The following is a 21,123-nucleotide window of genomic DNA, read 5'->3' as shown; positions in this document are numbered from 1 at the left end:
ATGGTTGTGATGACGATTTTTGTTAATGGTAGGGTGTTGGTGGTGAGTAATTAGATATGGTGGTGTGGTGCTGTATGGACGAATTAAGAAAAGGAATTGAAAATATCATGGGGGTGGGGAATCATGGTAGAGGAAAGTGGGGGCTGTGAGAAAATAAGAAGGGAAAAGACTTTAAATAAGAAACTAAGCAAGATTAGCCCTGTCTTATCTTAAGATTTTTTCCCCATGCGACATCATATTTTAATAATTTTTATTTATTTTTAATTATGTTAAGACTCCTTAAGATTCAACTAAATTTAGATCTTCATTCCTCAGACTCATTTAAGATTTCTTAAATATGTATTATTGGTATTTCTCTTTTTTATATATGATATTTTAATAGTATAATTTGCAATGGTGTAGTAAGTTACATATCTTATATAGCTGAAAAATAATATCAAACCACTAGATACAACATTATAAATAATAATGAAATTACATGAATTATATATACATAATACCATAGCCGTAAAATTTACATTTTCTTATAATTTAAATTTGTTGATGAAAATAATAGCAAATAATAGAATACTTTAGATTAATATAAATACAACAAAAAATAGCAAATAATGGAATACGTTATATTAAAATACAGCAAACAATTTTAAAAAATAAATAAATACAACAATCAATTGCAATTAAATTTACACTTTACATTTTTTTTTCCAATAAAATTAAACTAAATTATTGTTAACAATAATTTATTTATTTTAAAAAAAAAAAATTGTGCTTTAATATACGTATATAGAAAAAAAATACAGTATAAAGTATTAAATGAGTCTTAAGTTGGGTCTTGAATTTTCAAGACTCCATTCAAGACTTTGTTAAGACTTTGCTTCATAAATGCAAAAATTTTGTGAAGTCTTGTCTTGAGACAATTTAAAAGTGATTTGTTGATGTCATGTATAGTCTTAAGACTTAGGGCTAATCTTGCTCTAATAAACAACAATAAAGAGAATCAAACTAAATCATTTCCTTAACCTTTCAATAAAGACGCTATAGTGAACACACCATAAAAAAGATAAACTAGGAATGACACGCAGTGTTACTTTTGTGTGTCTTTATCGCCCTGTTTGGTAGTAAGCTTATTTGGGGTATATTAGCTTATTTGACTAACTTTAGCTGATTGACTAGTCAAACAAGCTAATACAAGTATTTGGTAGGAAGCTTATTGAAAGAGCTTATTCCACTAAATAAGCTCTTTTTAAAAAAACTCATTTTAGGAGCTTTTTCAATTAGCTTATTCATTAATTATTGAGAAATGACACTCATAACCTCATTTAATTTAAAATCCTATCTAAATTACCTAACCCACAATTACCTTATTGGTCATTTTACATACTCAATCACCTTTAAGCTATCAGCTATTTACCAAACACTTTTATATAATCAGTTAATACAATAAGTTAGTCAAATCAGTTAATAAAATCAGCTAGTCAAAATCAGCTAACTCAATCAGATTCAGCTTTCAGCTTTCTCCCAAACAGGACCTATGTATTTTTTTAAATAACTGTTTTTATGAAGATTTTTTTACGAATTTGTTTAAGGATAATTAGTATTTATTAACTATATAAAGAAATGAGAAATAATGTCGTACCTATTTTAGATTTATATGCGATAAGCTAATAAGTTAAAAGTGTAATCTTGTTGAATTTTTTCTATATTAAGAATATAATCTCAATCACCTTAAGATCTGTGTATGAAAGTTTATGTGTGTTTTCTTCTAGAAACTATATTAATGCATACGCAAATTAAACAAATTGATTAAAAAAAATAATATATGATTCAATTTTGCAGCTAGAATAATACTCTACTTATTTTAAATAAAAATATAATTTGAGTTCTATAACTTATAAAAAAAATATAATAGAGAATCAATATAAATGAGTTTTAATCGGTAAAATTAATTTAAAATTTATCCAATAATAATAATAATAATAATAATAATAATAATAACAATAATCTAAGTTTGGAGAACTTTTTTTTTTTTTGAATAATTGGAAAACTTAATTTTAGTTTAGCAAAAATAATTTATTTTTTAAAATTTAATTTAAGGTTAACGTAAATTAGATGAAGTTAATAAGAAATATAAAATAATACATAAAATAAAAAATAAAAAAAAAATCCTAGCCTCTCTCTCCTCTTTCCTATCTCTATAACCCGAACCTGAGACCTCTCTCTCACCAAGTCACCATGAAAAACTCCAACAAACCAACTGGGCTATCACTAACATTATGTAGGACAAATCTAATATATATATATATATATAAAGGGGAGTTTTTTCTCGAGTTTTTAGAGAGCCACATAGGATCTAATTTTCTTAGTGTGCCATGTAAGATTATAAATTTTAGTACTAACCAATTAAATAGGAGATTATTAAAATCTTTTATAATTAAATAATTCAAATACCACATAAGCAAAATTGGCGAATGAGATTTTCCAATTTAAATTAATTAAATATAAAATATTATCTTTTGATATTAGGAATTTTATCTAAATATATAACAAATTTTAGCACATAAATATATGTATAAAAAAAATTATTTTTAAAAATTCAAACAAACCGTGCATCGCACGGGCTTCATCTAGTATCAGCTATTTATTAGTTATTCTAGGGGGGCCATACTATATATTATGTATATCACCAGTTGGGCCACAGGGGGCCGGGCCTCCACCAGCCCCCCGGTGGCTCTGCCCCTATTAGCCTCCATTGTTAAATTTTGGAGGGGCTTCTATTGGTTTTTATCGGTGGAAAGCCCTAATTGTGTGCTTTTTCTCTTATTTTAGGTTTATAATAACTCTTCCTCTTCTATGAGGAACATTGCTCCCTCGAAAGATAGAGTATTTCTTCTTCTTTAGGAGAATTTGGCTCCTTCGAAAGACCGATTTTTTCTTCTCTCTTTTGAGGGAGGATTTGCTTTTTATTTCATGGATTGCTATAGAGTTGTTTCATGGGTAAAATTTTGTGCGGGATTGGAAAAGAGGTTAATATTTCGATTACAATCTAACGTAATCAGATTGAAATTTTCTGCATGCACGGCTACAATAGATGGATAGACCCCTCACCGAAGAAGGTTGTAAATCACAACAATATGAAAGAGGGTATGAAGAATGTATGATTTGCAACAACGATCGTAGCTTTGCTTACGGAATGTTTTTATTTGATTCAATAATGTATTTGTTAGATCTAAATCTCATTGTAGATGTCGTATGACTTTTATTTATGAATTGATTTTATTTCAAAAAAAAAAAAAAAGATGAAGTTGATAGGCCTAAAAGTTCATTTTGCTGGTCATTTTTTTTGGGTGAAACGCACGTCATCAAGTAAAACTCAAAGATAGAGTAATGATCTATTCCCTTGACCTGATACTTATTGAATTTCAATTCATTTTGTGAAATGAAATAATTTTGTTAGACTTAAATATTTTTTTAAACTAAAATTAAATTATTTTGTTGAACTTAAATTATCAATACTAAACTTAAATTATTTTTTATCATTCACAAATTCTTATTATGTGCCTGGCTAAATACATGGTGTAGCCAATCATCATGGGGGTTATTTCGTTAATGTTTGGATAGTCGCATGATAAAAAAATATATTTATATATTACTATGTGTATTTGTTTATAGATTGAGTAATCATTTAATATTTTATTTATTTGTTGTTCTTTTATTTAGGTTGGTGTATAATTTGTCTCTCTCTCTCATTTTTATCAATTATCTTATTATTTTTTTAAGAAAAAGTTTTTTTTTTTTTTTTTTTTTTTAAAAGAAAAGGTTTTGACAGGGAATTTTTTTAATGCGGACACGACACATGTACTATTGGGATAATTTTGGTGATTACTTTAGTATATAGTATTGATTGATTGATAGATTGATTGAGAGGAATTTTTCGGTCATTGTTACAGGGGTTAGTTCGTCAGTGTTATAAGGGTTACTCAAATACTCAGTCAATATTACAGGGGGTTACTTTATTTTTGTATAATTAGTGACTATATGATGTGGCCAGTCACATATAAGAGGAGCGATTCTCTGTTATATATTTATTTTGAACAAACTTATTTTAAAAAAACTAAACTTATTTTTCTTGAAATGGTTTTTTGTTTGGTATTAACTTTTTTTTTTTTTTTTTTTTTTTTTACAAAAGAGATATTAGTTTTTATTTGAATTTAAATTATTTTCACGGATTGTTATTGTTTTATGATGAATATATGTAGTTGTCACATCTTATTATAATAAAGTTGTATTAAACAGAATTATTCGTGATCTTATATTCTAAAATTTGAATTGTCAACTTGTATGTGTATATCTATATCTATCTATCTACACTTAGTATTTAAAAAAACACAAACCATCATTCCCATCATGCCACATGTAAACTTTATTTTTCACCAATGCCACATGTTACCGCACCTTTTCATTAATTAATTCCCTTTCCCATATTACAAATAAAAAATAAAAAAAACACTAGCTTTAATTGAATATATGTATGAAAGTTTATTGATTCACTTTCTTCTAACTTAATATCTTATACAACAACATTTATTTATCACTCTTTCTTCTTCTATATAAATTATAAACTATTCTTTTTTCCAATTAAAACATATTATAAATAAAAGTTTATACACCTATACACATACTGTGCATTGCATGGGTCAGAAGGTTACTTTTTTTTTTTGATGAAGGGTCAGAAGGTTACTTTTAACAACAATATGATTACAAATTAATTCCATTGATTTCAGTTATTCAACCACAATTATAGAGTATGTAGCCCAAAAATACATAGCAATTTTAAAGGTTTTTTCTTTTAACCACAAAATATGTTTACTTAAAAGAATTTTTTATGATAGCTGAAGAATAAAAACTCCCTTTGATATTCAATTATATTTACAAAAATAAAAAAATGATATTTCTTTTTATAAAGACATCAATATAATTTCGTTTAAAAAAAAAACCACCAATATAATTCACTTTATTTGTTATAATTTTTTTTAATATACAAGCAATGATGCGAGGCATCGCCCAGGCCTAAAACTAGTTTTTATTGAATGCTCATAACACTAAAACAGTTTCACTTCGGCATTATTCATATGTTAACTTTTATTTTATATAATTTTTTCTATTATGTAAAAATCTACTATATTTATGTAATATGTTGTTATTAATTAGTCACAATATATATTTTAAATATTATATTGTCATAACTATTTTTATTTACTCCAAAATGCATAATTGCGTACATTAAAAGCCAAACTTGTGCAGACATATATGTTAGTCAAATTCTTATGTAATATATAAGTTTGGAGGGATTAGTTGTTGACAAAAAAAATCATAAAAGTTACAATACTATATATATTTTTTTTCTTTTTTTTTTCAATAGAATAAAGTTTCAATACTTTAGTTAGGCCCTGTTCTTTTGAGCTTCTGGGCAGAGCAGAGCAAATCATATTTTATTATTATAAGTATTATTTTTAATCAGAGCAGAGCAGCTCTAAAGAACATGGCCTTACAATGTGAACACATTCAACACAATATAATAATATATATGGTAAGAAATCATGTTTGATATATGAAAATCAAAAATTTTACAAACAAAATTAGGAAATATATCCAAATGGATCAACAACAATTCCTATTTCAACTAAAGTATCATTTACTTAAAAAAATAATAATTAAAGTACTACTTTTTTTTTCTTTGAAAGGATAAAGTACTCGTTTTTTTATTGATTAATAAATCATCTTAAACACGAATGTCATTAATTAGTTAGCTTTCATTTATAAATATATTTAAAAAAAAACTAGGTTATGTCGCCTCAAAAAATTGCAACTGTTCTAATTGTATATGTTTATAAAACTAGTTTCTTTGGGAAAAAAAAATCAATAATTTACTTTTTACGTGATGTAAGATATGCATGATTAATTAAAATATATCAAAAAGTCAAATAAAGTCGAATCAACGTTAGTTTTAGTTTAGAAGACATGCTTCTTATTAAGTTTTCCGTACTATAATCATACTAACCCTATGACTTTTACGTCATAACATAGGTAATCTCATGGAGTGATTAAAATCTATTATATGTATATTGTATTTCAAAATAAATATTATTAACCAATATGCTAAACCCATCATAAAACTATGACGAAAATTAATTTAATTTAATTAAAACCGACGTAAATCCCCCAATTAAAAAAAAAAACCTCATCATACAATCTTCTTGCCTATATAAATTGGTCTCCAATTCACATTACAAGAACATCCATCAGAAATCATAATTCATTTCTTCATTTTTTTTTAAAGAATTCATACCCCCATTTGTCAAACCATTATATTTTCATAAATAAAAAATAAAATCATAAAAGAAAAACCCCCTAAAACATGACTTAAAAAAACAATTAAAAAATTCAGGTGTTAGGAGAGAGAAACGGTCTGAGGGTGTTCTTGTAGGTGTGTTGTGTGTAGATGGCGACGGAGCTCGTCAACCGATCTCCGTTATTCTTTTCAATCTTCGCTCAGGTATTTCTTCTTCATTTTACTCTTGATTTTTTAATTTTTTTTTTGTGAGATTTAATTTGTTGTGTTATTATTTTACTGTTTTAAGATGGATTGATTGATGTGATCATCAAATGGTGAATTCACAATGCTGTTTTTTAGAACCCATTTTTCAAAATTTCGTTAATTTTTCTGGGTTGTGTTTTGATTGGTAAGAAATTGGTGATTTTTGAGGGAATTGGGTAGTTTTTATGGTATAAAATGTAAAAAAAATTGTAAATTTTGACTGATTTTAGCACAATTTCATCCAAAGGAGTGGGTTAGCGTGTTTTCTCATTTTCTTTTTCTTTAATTTAAAAAAAATAAATATACTCTGTATAAATTAATTAGGATGATGAGCATGTATGGTGTACTAATTATTTTGGTGATTTTTTTTTTTTTTTTTTTTTTTTTTTTTTTTTTTTTAATATTAGTAGAAAATAATTATTATTGGAGTATAATTAATTATTATTCCGTATTATTATTGGGGAATTATTATTATTATTGGAATATTCTTATTTATTAAAAATAATAATAATAGAGGAAGATGACCATTTACTAATTATTTTTGAGGATTTTTTATTTTTTATTTTTAATTTTTATAAATGGGTATGCTTAGATGGAAAATGATAGGAGTATCTTGCTAAAGTAACAGTTGATCAAGAAATTAGGTTGGCATTTAAGAGTTGGCACTAAATAATCTATTTTGGGTTAAAATTTCTGTTTTGCCTTAATTCTGCTAACATTTTTGTACTGGCAGTTTTGTTGTTAATTTATCTAATTGAGTTGTATATGTTTAATCTTGTCAAACATGTAGGTGGAGAGAAGTTGAGAAGTGTAATTAGGTGATGTCTGTTGATAGCCTTGTCAAGCAATGGGGTTGTGGAAAACCAGGTGCGAATCATCAGAGAATGGGTTCTATCACTTCTATCGTTTGCGACATAGGGGATCCTTGCCTTCATCATTCGCCTATCAAGGTTATGGTGACCGTAAGACATTTTTTAGGAGTTGTCGTCGCCCCCTCCCCCTTTGCTCATTGAAACCTTTATATTAAAACTTGCACCACACTCTAAGTTCCTGAATTAGGGAGTGAGTTCTGTATTGCGAATCTCGTTAAGCTTTGTTGTTTGTACTATACCATACCACAACTTACCATCAGCATTTCTTTCCAGGATGTTTCTGCCTATGGTATGTTCTAGGATCAGATTTATGTTATCTTACCATATCAATTTAAAGTATATGTTCCGTCATTGGACGATTATCCTTGACTTGCTACTTTTTATTACGATTTGTATTTATTAACTGTAAGTTACATGCCATCCATATCTCTTTGTGTGGATTTCATGTGGCTACCTGGTTCTTACTTCATAACAAGCACGATTTTATAGTGGATTTATGCTTCTATGGATGGATAGCTTATGGGATTTGCCTTTGGAGAAGCGTGATAGAATATATTAAAATTTAGTTCTCTAGCTGTCTTAAATTCTTTTCTAGCTGTGTTCTTATTAGTTTTCAAAATGGTTGTAGTTCTAGTTTCTTCCTTATTGGTTTTCTAGTCCTCCCCCTTCCCCCCTTTTGTTTATTGTTTGTTCCTGTTTAATAAAGCGGTTTTTCTTGTAAGACAGCCCATACTCTCTGTCTCTCTGATTGGCCCATACTTTGTAATTCATCTATTTTATAGTCATGGTAACCTGAAAGAAAAACATAAATTCCTGGATGAACTTGCTCTTGATGCCAGTAGAAAGGCATGCATAGAATCATGGTCGGAGAGTGAGGAAGAAATAGATTGGGATCACTGTTCCAATCTGTTCAGATTAGTAGTTTGATCTATGTTTTGCTAATACATTGAGGTAAGAGAAAGGGATTGTAGTAGGGTAAAATGTTGTAAACATCATGGCAAGTTATGATAATTACAAACACTTCATTCAAATAATCTTTTAAGCGATATCATACCGTACTTCCAGCCCAATCTAGTGACACTCCCCTACCCCACCCCCCAGGCGGATGTGCATATAGGTTGCGCAGATCTTGACTACCCTAGACCCCTTCCATTGATAAAATTCATAGTAGGCTATTGTTAATTTTTGTGTGCTTGGTGATTGACCCTACGGAAGCTGATGTCCACATTTTTATCATGTACTTGCTTGTCTAGTTGGATAGGCTTGGTTCTCTCTCTCTCTCTCTCTGCATTGACAAAGAAAGAGGACACTGTGATTTTCCTACCATGTATATTCTGTATAAATTATTTTAAATGATTATTTGATATTTCTAGCTTACGCGGGGATGGATGATATATATATATATATATATATATATATATATATATATATATATATATATATATATATATATATATATATATATATATATATATATATATATATATATATATATATATATGCATCACAATTGAAATTCTTTTAGCTTTCCTGAAATTGTGGATTTATTGCTGGTTGATTTGATGGTACTCTTATAACTGAAATATGAAGATGCTCACTCTTTCTGTTTTTCTGACATTGCAGGTAAACAAAATGCTGAAGCCTGATAAGTGGCAGGCAGTTTTTGATAGCGAAGGCAAGGCTCTAGGTTTTCAAAAAGCTTTGAAGTTGATTATCTTAGGGGTGGGTTTTACTACTGCTTTAAGTTTTCCATACTTTTGAGAAGATTCATTCAGCATGTCAATTTATTATAATATACATTTATATCCCACTTACTGTTTTGATCCGTAGATTATTGATTTCTTTAATTATTCATCATCTTTTTAAGCATTTAATGTGGGGTCTCTTACGGGAAAATCAGCAGAATTGGTAGAAGTAATGAAAAGACGACGCGTGAACATCATGTGCCTCCAAGAGACAAGATGGACAGGAGAAGGAGCTCGAGGCTTGGTTTTGGGGTATAAGGTATGGTATGTTGGGCAAGAAACGAGCCACAGAACAAGGAATGGTGGAGCTAGGAACGGAGTTGGTGTGGTTCTCGATGAGAGGTTGGCAAAAGAGGTGATCGAGGTCTATCGGAAGAACGATAGGTTGATAAGGCTGAAGTTGCTATGTGGCAAGGAGATTGTGAATGTTATCAGTGCTTATGCTCCCCAAGTGGGTTTAGATGCAGAAGAGAAACGACAATTTTGGGAGGACCTAGACGAGGTGGTGCAGGGTGTCCACCACTCAGAGAAGTTATATATTGGAGGGGATCTAAATGGGCACGTTGGGGCGAGCCGAGATGGCTATGAGAGTGTCCATGGAGGCTTTGGGTATGGGCAGAGGGACGCCGGTGGTGAAGCTATTATGGATTTTGCCCAATCATATGATTTAATTTTGGCTAATACTTGGTTTAAGAAGAGGGATTCACACTTGATAACTTTTCGGAATGGAGCAAATGCAACTCAAATAGACTTCCTGCTCACAAGGAGCATAGATAGACAAAGTTGCATAAACTGTAAGGTTATCCCAGGGGAGAGTGTGGTCACCCAACACCGGCTATTGGTAATGACTATTCGTCTGAAAGAGAAGGCGAAGAAAAAAGTTAGACAAGAAGAACCAAGGATAAGATGGTGGACCCTAAGGGATGCAAAAGCTAAGGTTTTTACAGAAAAGGTAATTGAAGAAGCGGATTGGGATGGAGAGGTGGATCCGGACATGACCTGGTTACGAATGAAGAACTGTTTCCTAAGAGTGGCCAAAGAGGTCTTAGGGGAAGTAAGGGGAAGAACTTCGGTACAGAGAGATACTTCGTGGTGGAATGAAGAGGTGAAAGCAGTAATTAAGCAAAAAAGGGAATGCTATCAAGCCTTAGGAAAATGTAGGAGTGATGAAACCTTTGCAGCGTATAAGGAGGCTAAGAGTAAGGCAAAGGCAGCTGTTCGCCAAGCAAAAGAAAAGGCATATCAGGAGGTTTATGAAAAGCTTGATTCCAAGGAGGGAGAAAGGATCATTTATAAGATGGCAAAGAGAAGACAAGAGGCAAGGAAGGATATTGGCATGGTGAAGTGTGTCAAAGATAAGAACCAAATGGTCCTAGTGCAAGAGGAGGGCATCAAGGACAGGTGGAAGGGGTACTTCGATGAATTATTTAATGGAAGTAATGGAGTTGTGATAGGAGATACCTCTATGAGTGATGAAGAAATCAACATGGAGTATGTGCGAAGGATTAGGAGAGTAGAGGTGGAGATTGCACTGAGGAAGATGAAACCTAAGAAGGCGGTTGGCCCTGATGGGGTACCGATAGAGGTGTGGAGGTGTTTGGGTAAGATTGGTATTGATTGGTTAACAAACCTTTTCAACAAGATATGGACGGCTACAAGGATCCCACAAGATTGGAGGAAGAGCACCTTGGTCCCGGTTTATAAAAACAAAGGAGACGCTCAAGATTGTTCTAACTATCGAGGAATTAAGCTTATGAGCCATACTATGAAGTTGTGGGAAAGGGTGATTGAACAAAGGTTGAGGGCATGCACAAGCATTTCAGGTAACCAATTTGGTTTTATGCCTGGGAGATCTACTATGGACGCAATCCATTTGATAAGACAAATGATGGAGTTTTATAGGGTAAAGAAGAAAGATCTTCATATGGTCTTTATTGATTTAGAGAAGGCATATGACAAGGTGCCAAGAGAGATACTTTGGTGGGCAATGTTGAAGAAAGGTATCCCACGAAGGTATGTAGACCTAGTTAAGGATATGTATCGGGATGTGTCAACAAATGTGAGGACATGCGGAGGGTTGACAAAAGATTTCCCTATTACAATCGGATTGCATCAAGGGTCTGCATTAAGCCCTTTTCTTTTTGCAACGGTTCTAGACGAATTAACTAGACCAATTCAAGATGAGGTTCCATGGTGTATGCTGTTCGCAGATGATATCGTTTTGGTGGATGAGACTAAGGATGGGGTTAATGTCAAGTTGGAGCAATGGAGGCAAAGGTTGGAATCTAGAGGGTTTAAGCTAAGTCGGAGTAAGACTGAATATTTGGTATGTCGTTTTGGCACTCAGAGGGGGACAAGCAATGAAGTGGTGAGTTTGGATGGAAAGGATTTGACCATGAGTGAATGTTTTAAGTACCTAGGGTCGATCATCCAGAAGAATGGTGACATTGATCAAGACGTGACCCACAGGATTAAGTCAGGGTGGCTTAAATGGAGAGCGGCCACGGGAGTGCTATGCGACCGCAGCATTCCCTTAAAGTTGAAGGGAAAATTCTACAGGACTGCCATAAGACCAGTGTTGCTCTATGGTACAGAATGTTGGGCTTCTAAGAAAGAGCATATTAAAAAGATGGAGGTTACGGAAATGCGCATGTTAAGGTGGATGTGTGGAAACACTTTAAGAGATAGAATCAGAAATGAGGTTATTCGCAAGAAAGTAGGTGTGGCGGGCATTGTAGATAAATTAAGGGAAAATCGTCTGCGTTGGTTTGGACATGTAAGACGGAGACCCGAGGGTGCACCGGTGCGAAGAGTGGAAGAGTGGGACCATGGAGGGATTAAACGAGGAAGAGGGAGACCAAAGATGACTTGGTTGGAAGGAGTGAGGAAGGATATGAAGTGCATGGATTTACGTGAGGATGAAGTTTTGGATCGTAAGGGATGGAGGAGAAAGATTTATGTTGATGACTACACGGAATAATCAAATTTGGTTCATGTTAGCCGACCCCACTTTTGGGATTAAGGCTTTGATTGATTGATTGATTGATTTTTAAGCATTTAATGTGCAAATCCACAAATATTCCAATATTCTTACATCCTCGAATTTTGCTTCTTATTATGGAAAGACTGGCTTTTAGATGGATACATGTATGGATATTTTCAATGATATGTACTCTATTTATTATTCGTTAACTATAGTCTAAATTTTTACTGGTACACAGGTTCTCAATAAATGTAGGTGACAAAAAGCTCTTTATTTATGTTGGCAATTTAGGACATCTGCGTAATTGACGTATTTTTTAAGTGGACATTGAACAACACATACTAATATAAATTAGGGACATAGGAATATTAGATGTTATAGTAATTGTTAGTAATCATTTTAGCGCTTCTTCACATTATGGTGCTGTCATCAGGGAAAGTCTTAGTGACCACACCGCCAAGTTATGGATGAAGTCATAGCATTCAATTTATCACCTGTAACTTCTCTTGTTGCTTTTAATCTACTGACGTATTATTCTATATCATAATCTGGACCTTATTAGGGAGACATATCTTGGGGCCTGTGGTCTTCAAAAAAATGATTACAAATCTTAATCTGTGAAACATAACTTTTGTAGCACACAACAGCTTTCAACCTTTTTCAGTCTGTATTGAACACCCTGTATCTAATTTTTGTAATTTTCTAAGGCTTTGTCACTAGCTTTATGAGCTTGCTTGCTACCAAAAAAGACAAATTTTGCTCACATTATATCGACTTTGAAAAATATTGCTCTTTTATTTGACGTCTTGCTCTTGCATATCAGCTTCTGAAAGAGAGGTCTTCATGAGATGAGTAGCTATCACTCAGCAATCAATAACTCAATAATCCATTACTGTAAAGTCAGCCTACAAATTTGCTCCCCTCTCATCAATTTTAATTCTACTATTCAGCATAATCATTTTGTTACTAATCTTCACTGTTTTTATTTGCTAAGTGTTTGTCTTGAGCAAAGTTTCTGTACTCTGTCCGGGACAATTAATATAATTGTGTTTTCGTCTTTTCTTAATGTAAATTTCCAATTATATGGTTAACGTGTTGGATTTCATTATAGGGTGTGGATCCATCTATAAGGTCAGAAGTATGGGAATTTCTTCTCGGCTGTTATGCACTGGGCAGTACCAGAGAGTACCGTGATCTGCTGAGAGCAGCCAGAAGGTGCATTTCTTTTCACCTTTACTAGCATTCAAATTTTCTTTTAATGATTATTGCTCGCCTTTTTTTGGCCTAAGCTAGGCGATTTCAGTTAGGTGCAGCTTGAGGTGCACAACTTTTGTTTTGTTGTATTTTTTTCCCCCAATTTTTTTTTTATTAAGAGCACCTCACCATATACATCAATCTCAATAACATTTCAATGAGGCGCACTGAGGCATGCCTAAGGCGTTCGGAAATTTCCATCACCTTGGTGCGCCTTGGATGCAAACGTTGGTTATTTGGTCATTTGAACTAAGACATTGCATGTGCCTATTGAACCATGAGTAGTCAGTCAGTGATTGAAATGTCATTGAAATTGATGTATATGGTAGGGCCACAGGGGCTTACTAGGAACATTATTGCATAAATGATATGTGCGATGATGAGGATGCAAGTTTATGCTCTCCTTTTTCCCTTTTTTTTTAAAAATTTTTATTTTAAAATGTGAAGGGCGTGTTTCTCAAATTTATTGGTTGGACTTTGGATAGTGAAGTAGATGTTTAGACCAATATTCGGTATATTGTTAAGAAGCTCTTTTGACTGCTTACTGAGTTACTTGCAATGGAAAAATAACTCTTGCTTGCTTTGGTTCCTTTTATCTGTCATGCAGGGAGCGATATGAAGAACTTGTAAGACAATGTCAAAAAATGCATTCAAGCATAGGAACGGGTTCGCTTGCTTATGTTGTTGGCTCGAAAATTATGGATGTGAGGGCATATTCTAAAGATGATGTGAAAAGAGAAGCTGAATCTGAAGAAAGACATGCTTCCGGAGATGATACTAACAAACTTAACGCTTACTGTGATAGGAATAATAACTGTACAGATACAACATATACATGCCGAAGGGCAAGCTCTAGCGATTCTTCTGATGTTGCCAGTGTGAGAGAAAGCATTGATAGTGCTGCTTATGATTCATCTTGCCTTGTTCCCAGCCCTGTAAAATTCAATTGCAGTTCCTTGAGACCTAGGAGGCAAGCTAATGAATCTCAATTTCCAGTTGATGAATATTATGATTTTCCTGCCTTACCGGTCACAGATTTATTTGAGAAAAGTGATGAAAGTGATCAAGCAAATGAATCACATGATGATGGACATTCTACACCATGGAAAAGAGTTGGCAATCAAAGCATGCACAGTTTTCAGATTGATAATAATGATGAATTAGTTATTGAATCAAATGGCTCACGATCTGATAGTGTTCTACAGTCTATCAGTTCCGAAATTGAGATGGCTGATGGCCGCTGTGATACTCCTCACGAGCAAGTGTTGAGACAGGATATTCAATCAATCAATCAATCAAAGCCTTAATCCCAAAAGTGGGGTCGGCTAACATGAACCAAATTTGATTATTCCGTGTAGTCATCAACATAAATCTTTCTCCTCCATCCCTTACGATCCAAAACTTCATCCTCACGTAAATCCATGCACTTCATATCCTTCCTCACTCCTTCCAACCAAGTCATCTTTGGTCTCCCTCTTCCTCGTTTAATCCCTCCATGGTCCCACTCTTCCACTCTTCCACTCTTCCACTCTCCCATGACATGAGACAGGATATTCAAAAGTACAAAAATAAAGTACTGAACAAATTGAGGATATCTGATGTGCCAGAAACAGCAGAGCTTTATTCAAGCAAATGCGAAGAAGCTGAACCTAGTGAAGATAAAGTATCTGAATGGCTCTGGACTCTGCATAGAATAGGTAATGGATTTTTTTTTGGCTAAATTTTCTCTTTCACTCTTTCTTTAAAGTGCTCATTCATGCTTTCTTAATGTGCTTTAATCACTGGAGCATGTTTGTTGACAGTGGTAGATGTGGTTAGAACTGATAGTCATCTTGAGTTCTACGAGGATCCAAAAAATTTGGCCAGGATGTCCGACATTCTTGCTGTTTACGCATGGGTTGATCCTGAGACAGGATACTGCCAAGGTTAAGGGCTTTCCTCAGTATTTGTGCTGATGCTCATTTTTCTGACCTTTCGTTGAGAACTGTAAAGATGTGTTATGGTTCATATTTTTATAAAAAGATGTTTGATGTTTTGATGTATGTTGTTGGTACAGGAATGAGTGATTTACTGTCTCCATTTGTCGTTCTTTTTGAAAATGACGCGGATGCATTTTGGTGCTTTGAGATGCTTCTTCGACGAACGGTCTGACTTTTTTCTTTGTTCTCATTTGGATAATAAATTGGCTTGTGTTTTGTCTAATCTGTGTTTACTGTATGGCTTTACCTATTCAGAGAGAAAATTTTCGAATGGAAGGACAAACTGGAGTAATGAAGCAGTTGCAAACACTTTGGCAAATCTTAAAACTGACTGACAGAGAAATGTTCTCACACTTAACTCACATAGGTGCGGAAAGCCTTCATTTTGCCTTCCGTATGCTACTGGTGCTTTTCCGAAGAGAATTATCTTTTACTGAAGCCCTTTGTATGTGGGAGGTTTGTTCTCTTAACTTCCTGGAAATCACTCTTGCTGCTACACATATTTTTTTTTTTATCCATGAAATTAAGAATTTCCAGGAGACTCAAGTTGTAAAAAAGTATTATAAAATTGATGTTTTAAGTTTATTTCCTAGTATCTGAGAACAAATGGTAGTTTTTAACTATTAATGTCAGAAATTTCTCTCTCAGCTGAACCAAATGACTCCAATTTCACTCATTAATGCAGATAATTTGAAGTTAAAAGATGACCTCAAGCATGTATTTACGCTGTCAATGAATGATCTTAGCCATAATGCTAAGTTGGTTGATGATGATAGTTGATTTGGTTGCTGTGTGTTGGTTTTCATTGTTGAATTAGTAATTGTTCAAAATAATAGATCAAAGAGCTTTATATGCTAATATCTGTGCATATGAAATAACTCAATAAATGTCAATTTAAGTATCTTCCCCTAGTATTGTATGATTTATCATTGACAGGAGCTGAGTCATTGTGGCTTAAACTGTTTTCTGCAGTCCAATAAGTAAGAAGTTTAGCTATTGCTACTAAGAGTCAGGATTTTAAGACTATAAGACTGTCATAAATTATTTTAAACTGCAATGATAGGTATTATGGGAAAGGGATACTCCTTACAAAATGTGGCAACCTTCGATTTTTCAAATTTTGGGATGGGCTAAGAATGTCAAGGTACCTTTTTAGAAATTTGTAGGAAAATGAAAAGATTATGAGAGCCCACAATGTTTCGGAGATAAGTTTTGTTAGCGAATAGGGATTGTCTTTTTGTAAAATCCATAATTTGATGTAAAAAAATCAAGTGATGATAGGAGATCCATTCTGAAGTCATAATGTTATTCACTTATTTGGAGCCAAATATAACCATTGCCTAATCACATAATGTCCCATGGTGGCCTTGAGTTAATGAAAAGAGCCTTGTACATAACCAGCTAAATTGACTAAACTTTAAAGGGAAAGTGCACGGTTCTAACTACCCAAGTGGTTTCCTAGGAGTCTCATGGGGTCCATGGGAAGTACTTTGACTGCAGAATTTGTTACTTATCGTTGACAGAGTGTGGCTTGAACTGCAGTGATTTGCTTCCAGAGTGTGCTATTGCCTGTAGACTGTCATGGAAGTTAAGGGATAGAAAGACTGACCTCTAGCATATGCAATCAATTCTTTAACATGTGTTTACCCTTTTAATTTTACTTTTTAATCTTTCACGTACATTTATATTTTTTTTGATACTCTTTGATTTTCTAAAGCTAGAAGCTCTATTTTGCATGTTTCCTTGTCATTTTGAAATTGACCATTCATGCAGATGATGTGGGCTGCTGATTTTGATGAACCTCTTGCTTGGAATCTTGCTCAAAACTGTCTTGAACCATTGGTGCTGCAACTGCCGGATGATGTGGGCACTGAGAGCGGAGAGGAAAGGAAAGAAACGGACGAGAGCAGTTCAAAGTCTGGCCCACTTGCAAAAAATGAAAATAGTGAACATGCCAGTTCTGAGGAGGCAGCGATGAAGTCCTTAGCATCTAATCATTCCTTTTGTGGCTTAACTAGGACCTTCTGGTCTCGGAGTGATCGCACGCATGAACGCACTGGGTTCTCTGCAACAAGGAATGGGGAAGATGACCTACCTGTGTTTTGTGTGGCAGCAATTTTAATTTTAAACCGTCACAAAGTCATCAAAGAAACTCGTTCAATAGATGATCTAATCAAGGTAATTGATCTTACCTGCTCTTTTCTCTGCAATGTGGCTTTTGCTATATATTTGTTCATGCCTGTTACATTTTATGTCTCAGATCTTAAAATTTGTTATGCTCAGTGCTCACTATTGAACGAGTAACTATAGTTTGATTTTCTTTTCCCTTGAACTAAAATTTCCAATAGCAAAGCTGTGCTGTGATTAAGCCACTAAAATTTGAGTTTTTGACCCTCAAAAAGTCATTTTAAGATCTTTCCTTTAAGGAGTTTCTTTTTGTGATTTTTGATATGAATATAAAGTAGTATAAAGTGAGAAATGGACTAAAAATACCATTGCTCACTATATGAGCGTTATTTATAGAAGACAGGGGTCACTTAAATTATATCATCAGTTCTGTCAAAGGGGTCTTTGCTTTATTGTATCTTCTATCTTAGCCTTTAATGTTGCACTCTGCTTAAGCAGGGTATGTGTTTGTTATTATTATTTTATTTATTGTCTTTAAAAATAAAGTGATATCAGTCTATGCTTATAAATATTATTTGGCAGATTTGTAATGATAATGTGCTGAAGATAAGAGTCAAAAGATGCATACGGACAGCAATCAAGCTCCGGAAAAAATATTTCTACAAGGTGCTTTTTCATCTTAGCTACCCTCGAGTGTTTCATGTTAAAGTGATGTGCCATCTTCTCCTCATAAGGCATTTGTTCTTTATTCAGAAGAATTAATGATGTTAGCTGATCCAATTGGATGCAAAGCTAAATTCTCTGGCCTGCTCTGACATATTATTATATTAATAGCGAAAAAACTCAAAAAAATATAGTGAATCACCTTTGGTGGATCTATGTAGGAGTATAATTTGGGCACAAATTTGTTGGAGAAAACCTAAAATGACTCTAGATAAGTCACTTATTAGTTATCACAGGCATTTCTGGGCTGATGAGGATTCTTTCTTCATGCTCCCTCCAGACTTAGAAAATATAGTAAGCTTAGCAGACTTTTATAGAACCGTCTTCTTTTAAAAAAGTGAGCCAGAATAAATCTTACTCTTACAATCATCAGGGTATGTGGAGGTCCAGATGTACCTCACCTAGGTACAGGGCCTCAATATCTTGGAGGTCCGAAATGGCTCAATGTTCAATGACATAGTAGTAGATCATGCTGCACACTAATACTGTAATGGATTCATGGGAGATAGAGCTATTCTCATTAATTATCCTCTCATTTCCGTGAATCATTCTATCTTCCATCTTACTTTTCCATTTGCAGCCTTTCATTTTCTTAATTTTCACATTATGTTTTCCCATTAATTTATAATTGCAGAAAGACTTCATGATACATTACTTTTATCCTCGTTTACTATGCTCTCCTAACTTCCTTAAGTCTTTCGCTCCGAGTCTTCAACTATTTCTTTCAATCAGTATTTTGTAGCAGATCATTTATTTATTTTCTTTTTTTTTTATTTGTTTATTATGTGTGATAAAATTTACTTTTTTGACTGTCAATTCAAACCATATATTTGGTGTAGGGATACTTGGTGTTGCAAAAATCAATTATTCATTCTTGGTTATGTTGAAGGATTAATTATATCTCAACTGTACCCATTGTGTGTCACAATGTTTGATTAATATTATTTTTCTATATGTTTCTTGTCTTCAACAGATGATAAAGTATAGTAATCCATCGCCTCAGAAAGACCCTCCAAATTAATCTAGTGATGCGCATTCACCTAGGATGGCTGAGCCATTGTGTTTGATCCTTGCTGCTTGATCGTGCAAAGCTTCTTGTAGATCTTCATGTGATTCTTTTGTGCTGTAGTTTTGAGGTCTTTGTATTTTGTATTGGCTCATCCTGTGATGTTTATTGCAACAAATTCTGCCTTTCTGATGAGGTATGTGGTTTTCCTTTTACCTTCTGTTTCTTTTTAAGAATTCATAACTTTCTGTTAGGCAAGTCTGGGATGTGTGGCTCAAAATTATTGCTGTTCATTGTTTGCTTTCTTGCACAAATTCCAGCTAAATGATGAAATTTTATATCCCAGCTGTATAAAGCGGACATGGGGCTAGGTTGGGTGAAGCTTTGTATCTTAATACTTTGGCTACCAGTAAAGGGTTAAACTTAAGTTATTGATCAGTCAAAGCATTTTCCTACCTTCAAACTAACCAGCTTTGGCCCATCCGTTGACTCTTCTTTTGAACTTCTGTTGAACTTTTTTTGGCAAAGAAAATGCTGTTTCCTCCACTCTTTCTTCATTTGCGGAATTTGCTCTCCTCTCATCCAAGTGGTTGATTACTGATCTAAAAGGGAGGTTTGCATTAGGTAGTTGATCTAGATTCTAGCTAAGGCAATTTTTTATATAAGCGTCCCACCAAGCAATTATGGTCTTGGTAGGCGCTTTCTCTGGTTCATCTAATGAGAATTGTGGCTAACAAGGTTGCTCTTGTCACGAACCTGGTGGTTAATTGTTCACCATCCTAATTGGTATCTAATGCATTAGATAGTTTATTCTATTGATGTGAATGAATTATGTCGGTAATAGTTCCAGTCAGTTGCTCTTTTTTTTTTTTTTTTTGGGTATGAAGACTATTAACTACCCGGTGATATATGGCTTGATCTTATTCTAATTATTATCGCGAATTTGTATGTAACAGTTGATGGAAGGAAGACTTTCAAGGTGTACACAGATGGATCACAGATGATGTGGCTCTAAGAGTTTGATCTACATGTCACTCTATCAGGAGGGAAAATAAAATTTGATAGCACAGTTTTGTAGTTGGTACACCCCAATTCTTTGACACAAAATATATCAAAAATCAATATAATGTTGTTTAAGTTAGTTGTTGTTCCTTACTTTCAATGCACAAATAGGTGGTTTTACACCTTAATATGTGAACAAAATTGACTTTAGAAAGTTTTAAAGGAAAGTAGATTAATCATTTAATCTCTATATGAGCTAAATTTTAAAGATATGCCTTTTTGTTTTAAAGTCCTTTATTTTGGTAACGACAATATTTTTTCTGAAGTCTTTTGCTACCAGATCTACCACCGTTCAAAACTTTAATCAACTCAACGAATTGATATCTATAAGATTTTTGAAGTCTCCAACTTGTCATGTTGAGTAGAAATTGCTGTCCATATTCACGGAATCAAGAGTGGTAGAGGGTGTGCATAACCTTCAAAGCTTTTGATATAGGGATAAATAATGACACCAAAATTTGGAGAATTCTAGGAACATTTATACATTGATTATTAGAATTAGATTAGATACGTAATAATAAATGATGTTAAATTAGAACGTGTGTAAGTCCGTTTCTTAAAGCTCTAACTTGAAAAATTCACACCTACTTGATCAAAGAAAATTCTTCAATTCCCCCTTAGTTTTACAATTGAATCAACCTGATGACACCCACCTCCCTCATTTTGTTTCTTAGTACTAGTTAGGTCGCTGCGTGCTACGCACGCATCAACCAACTGTAATAATTATTATAAAATTTTCAACCTATAAATTAAATATTTAAATTGTATAAATTAAAA

General features: G+C 33.2%; 1 protein-coding gene across 1 annotated transcript; it reads left to right on the top strand.

Annotated features, from left to right (window-relative positions):
- Nucleotides 1-6,415: 6,415 nt before the first annotated feature.
- Nucleotides 6,416-20,530, top strand: LOC145632575 (uncharacterized). The gene is made up of 13 exons (XM_081684939.1): nucleotides 6,416-6,553; nucleotides 7,386-7,557; nucleotides 9,091-9,189; nucleotides 13,307-13,410; nucleotides 14,057-14,744; nucleotides 14,954-15,146; nucleotides 15,252-15,374; nucleotides 15,506-15,594; nucleotides 15,684-15,884; nucleotides 17,202-17,606; nucleotides 18,138-18,221; nucleotides 19,252-19,480; nucleotides 20,241-20,530. The coding sequence occupies exons 2-12, from the start codon at nucleotides 7,417-7,419 to the stop codon at nucleotides 19,297-19,299; spliced, it is 2,175 nt and encodes a 724-aa protein (XP_081541065.1). The 5' UTR covers nucleotides 6,416-6,553; nucleotides 7,386-7,416; the 3' UTR covers nucleotides 19,300-19,480; nucleotides 20,241-20,530.
- Nucleotides 20,531-21,123: the final 593 nt, after the last annotated feature.

This window comes from Chenopodium album, chromosome 5, assembly GCF_948465745.1.
Source record: "Chenopodium album chromosome 5, dcCheAlbu1.1, whole genome shotgun sequence".
In the NCBI taxonomy this organism is placed as follows: domain Eukaryota; kingdom Viridiplantae; phylum Streptophyta; class Magnoliopsida; order Caryophyllales; family Amaranthaceae; genus Chenopodium; species Chenopodium album.
The sequence above is the reverse complement of the archived record's forward strand: the minus strand, read 5'-3'. Positions and strand labels throughout refer to the sequence as shown.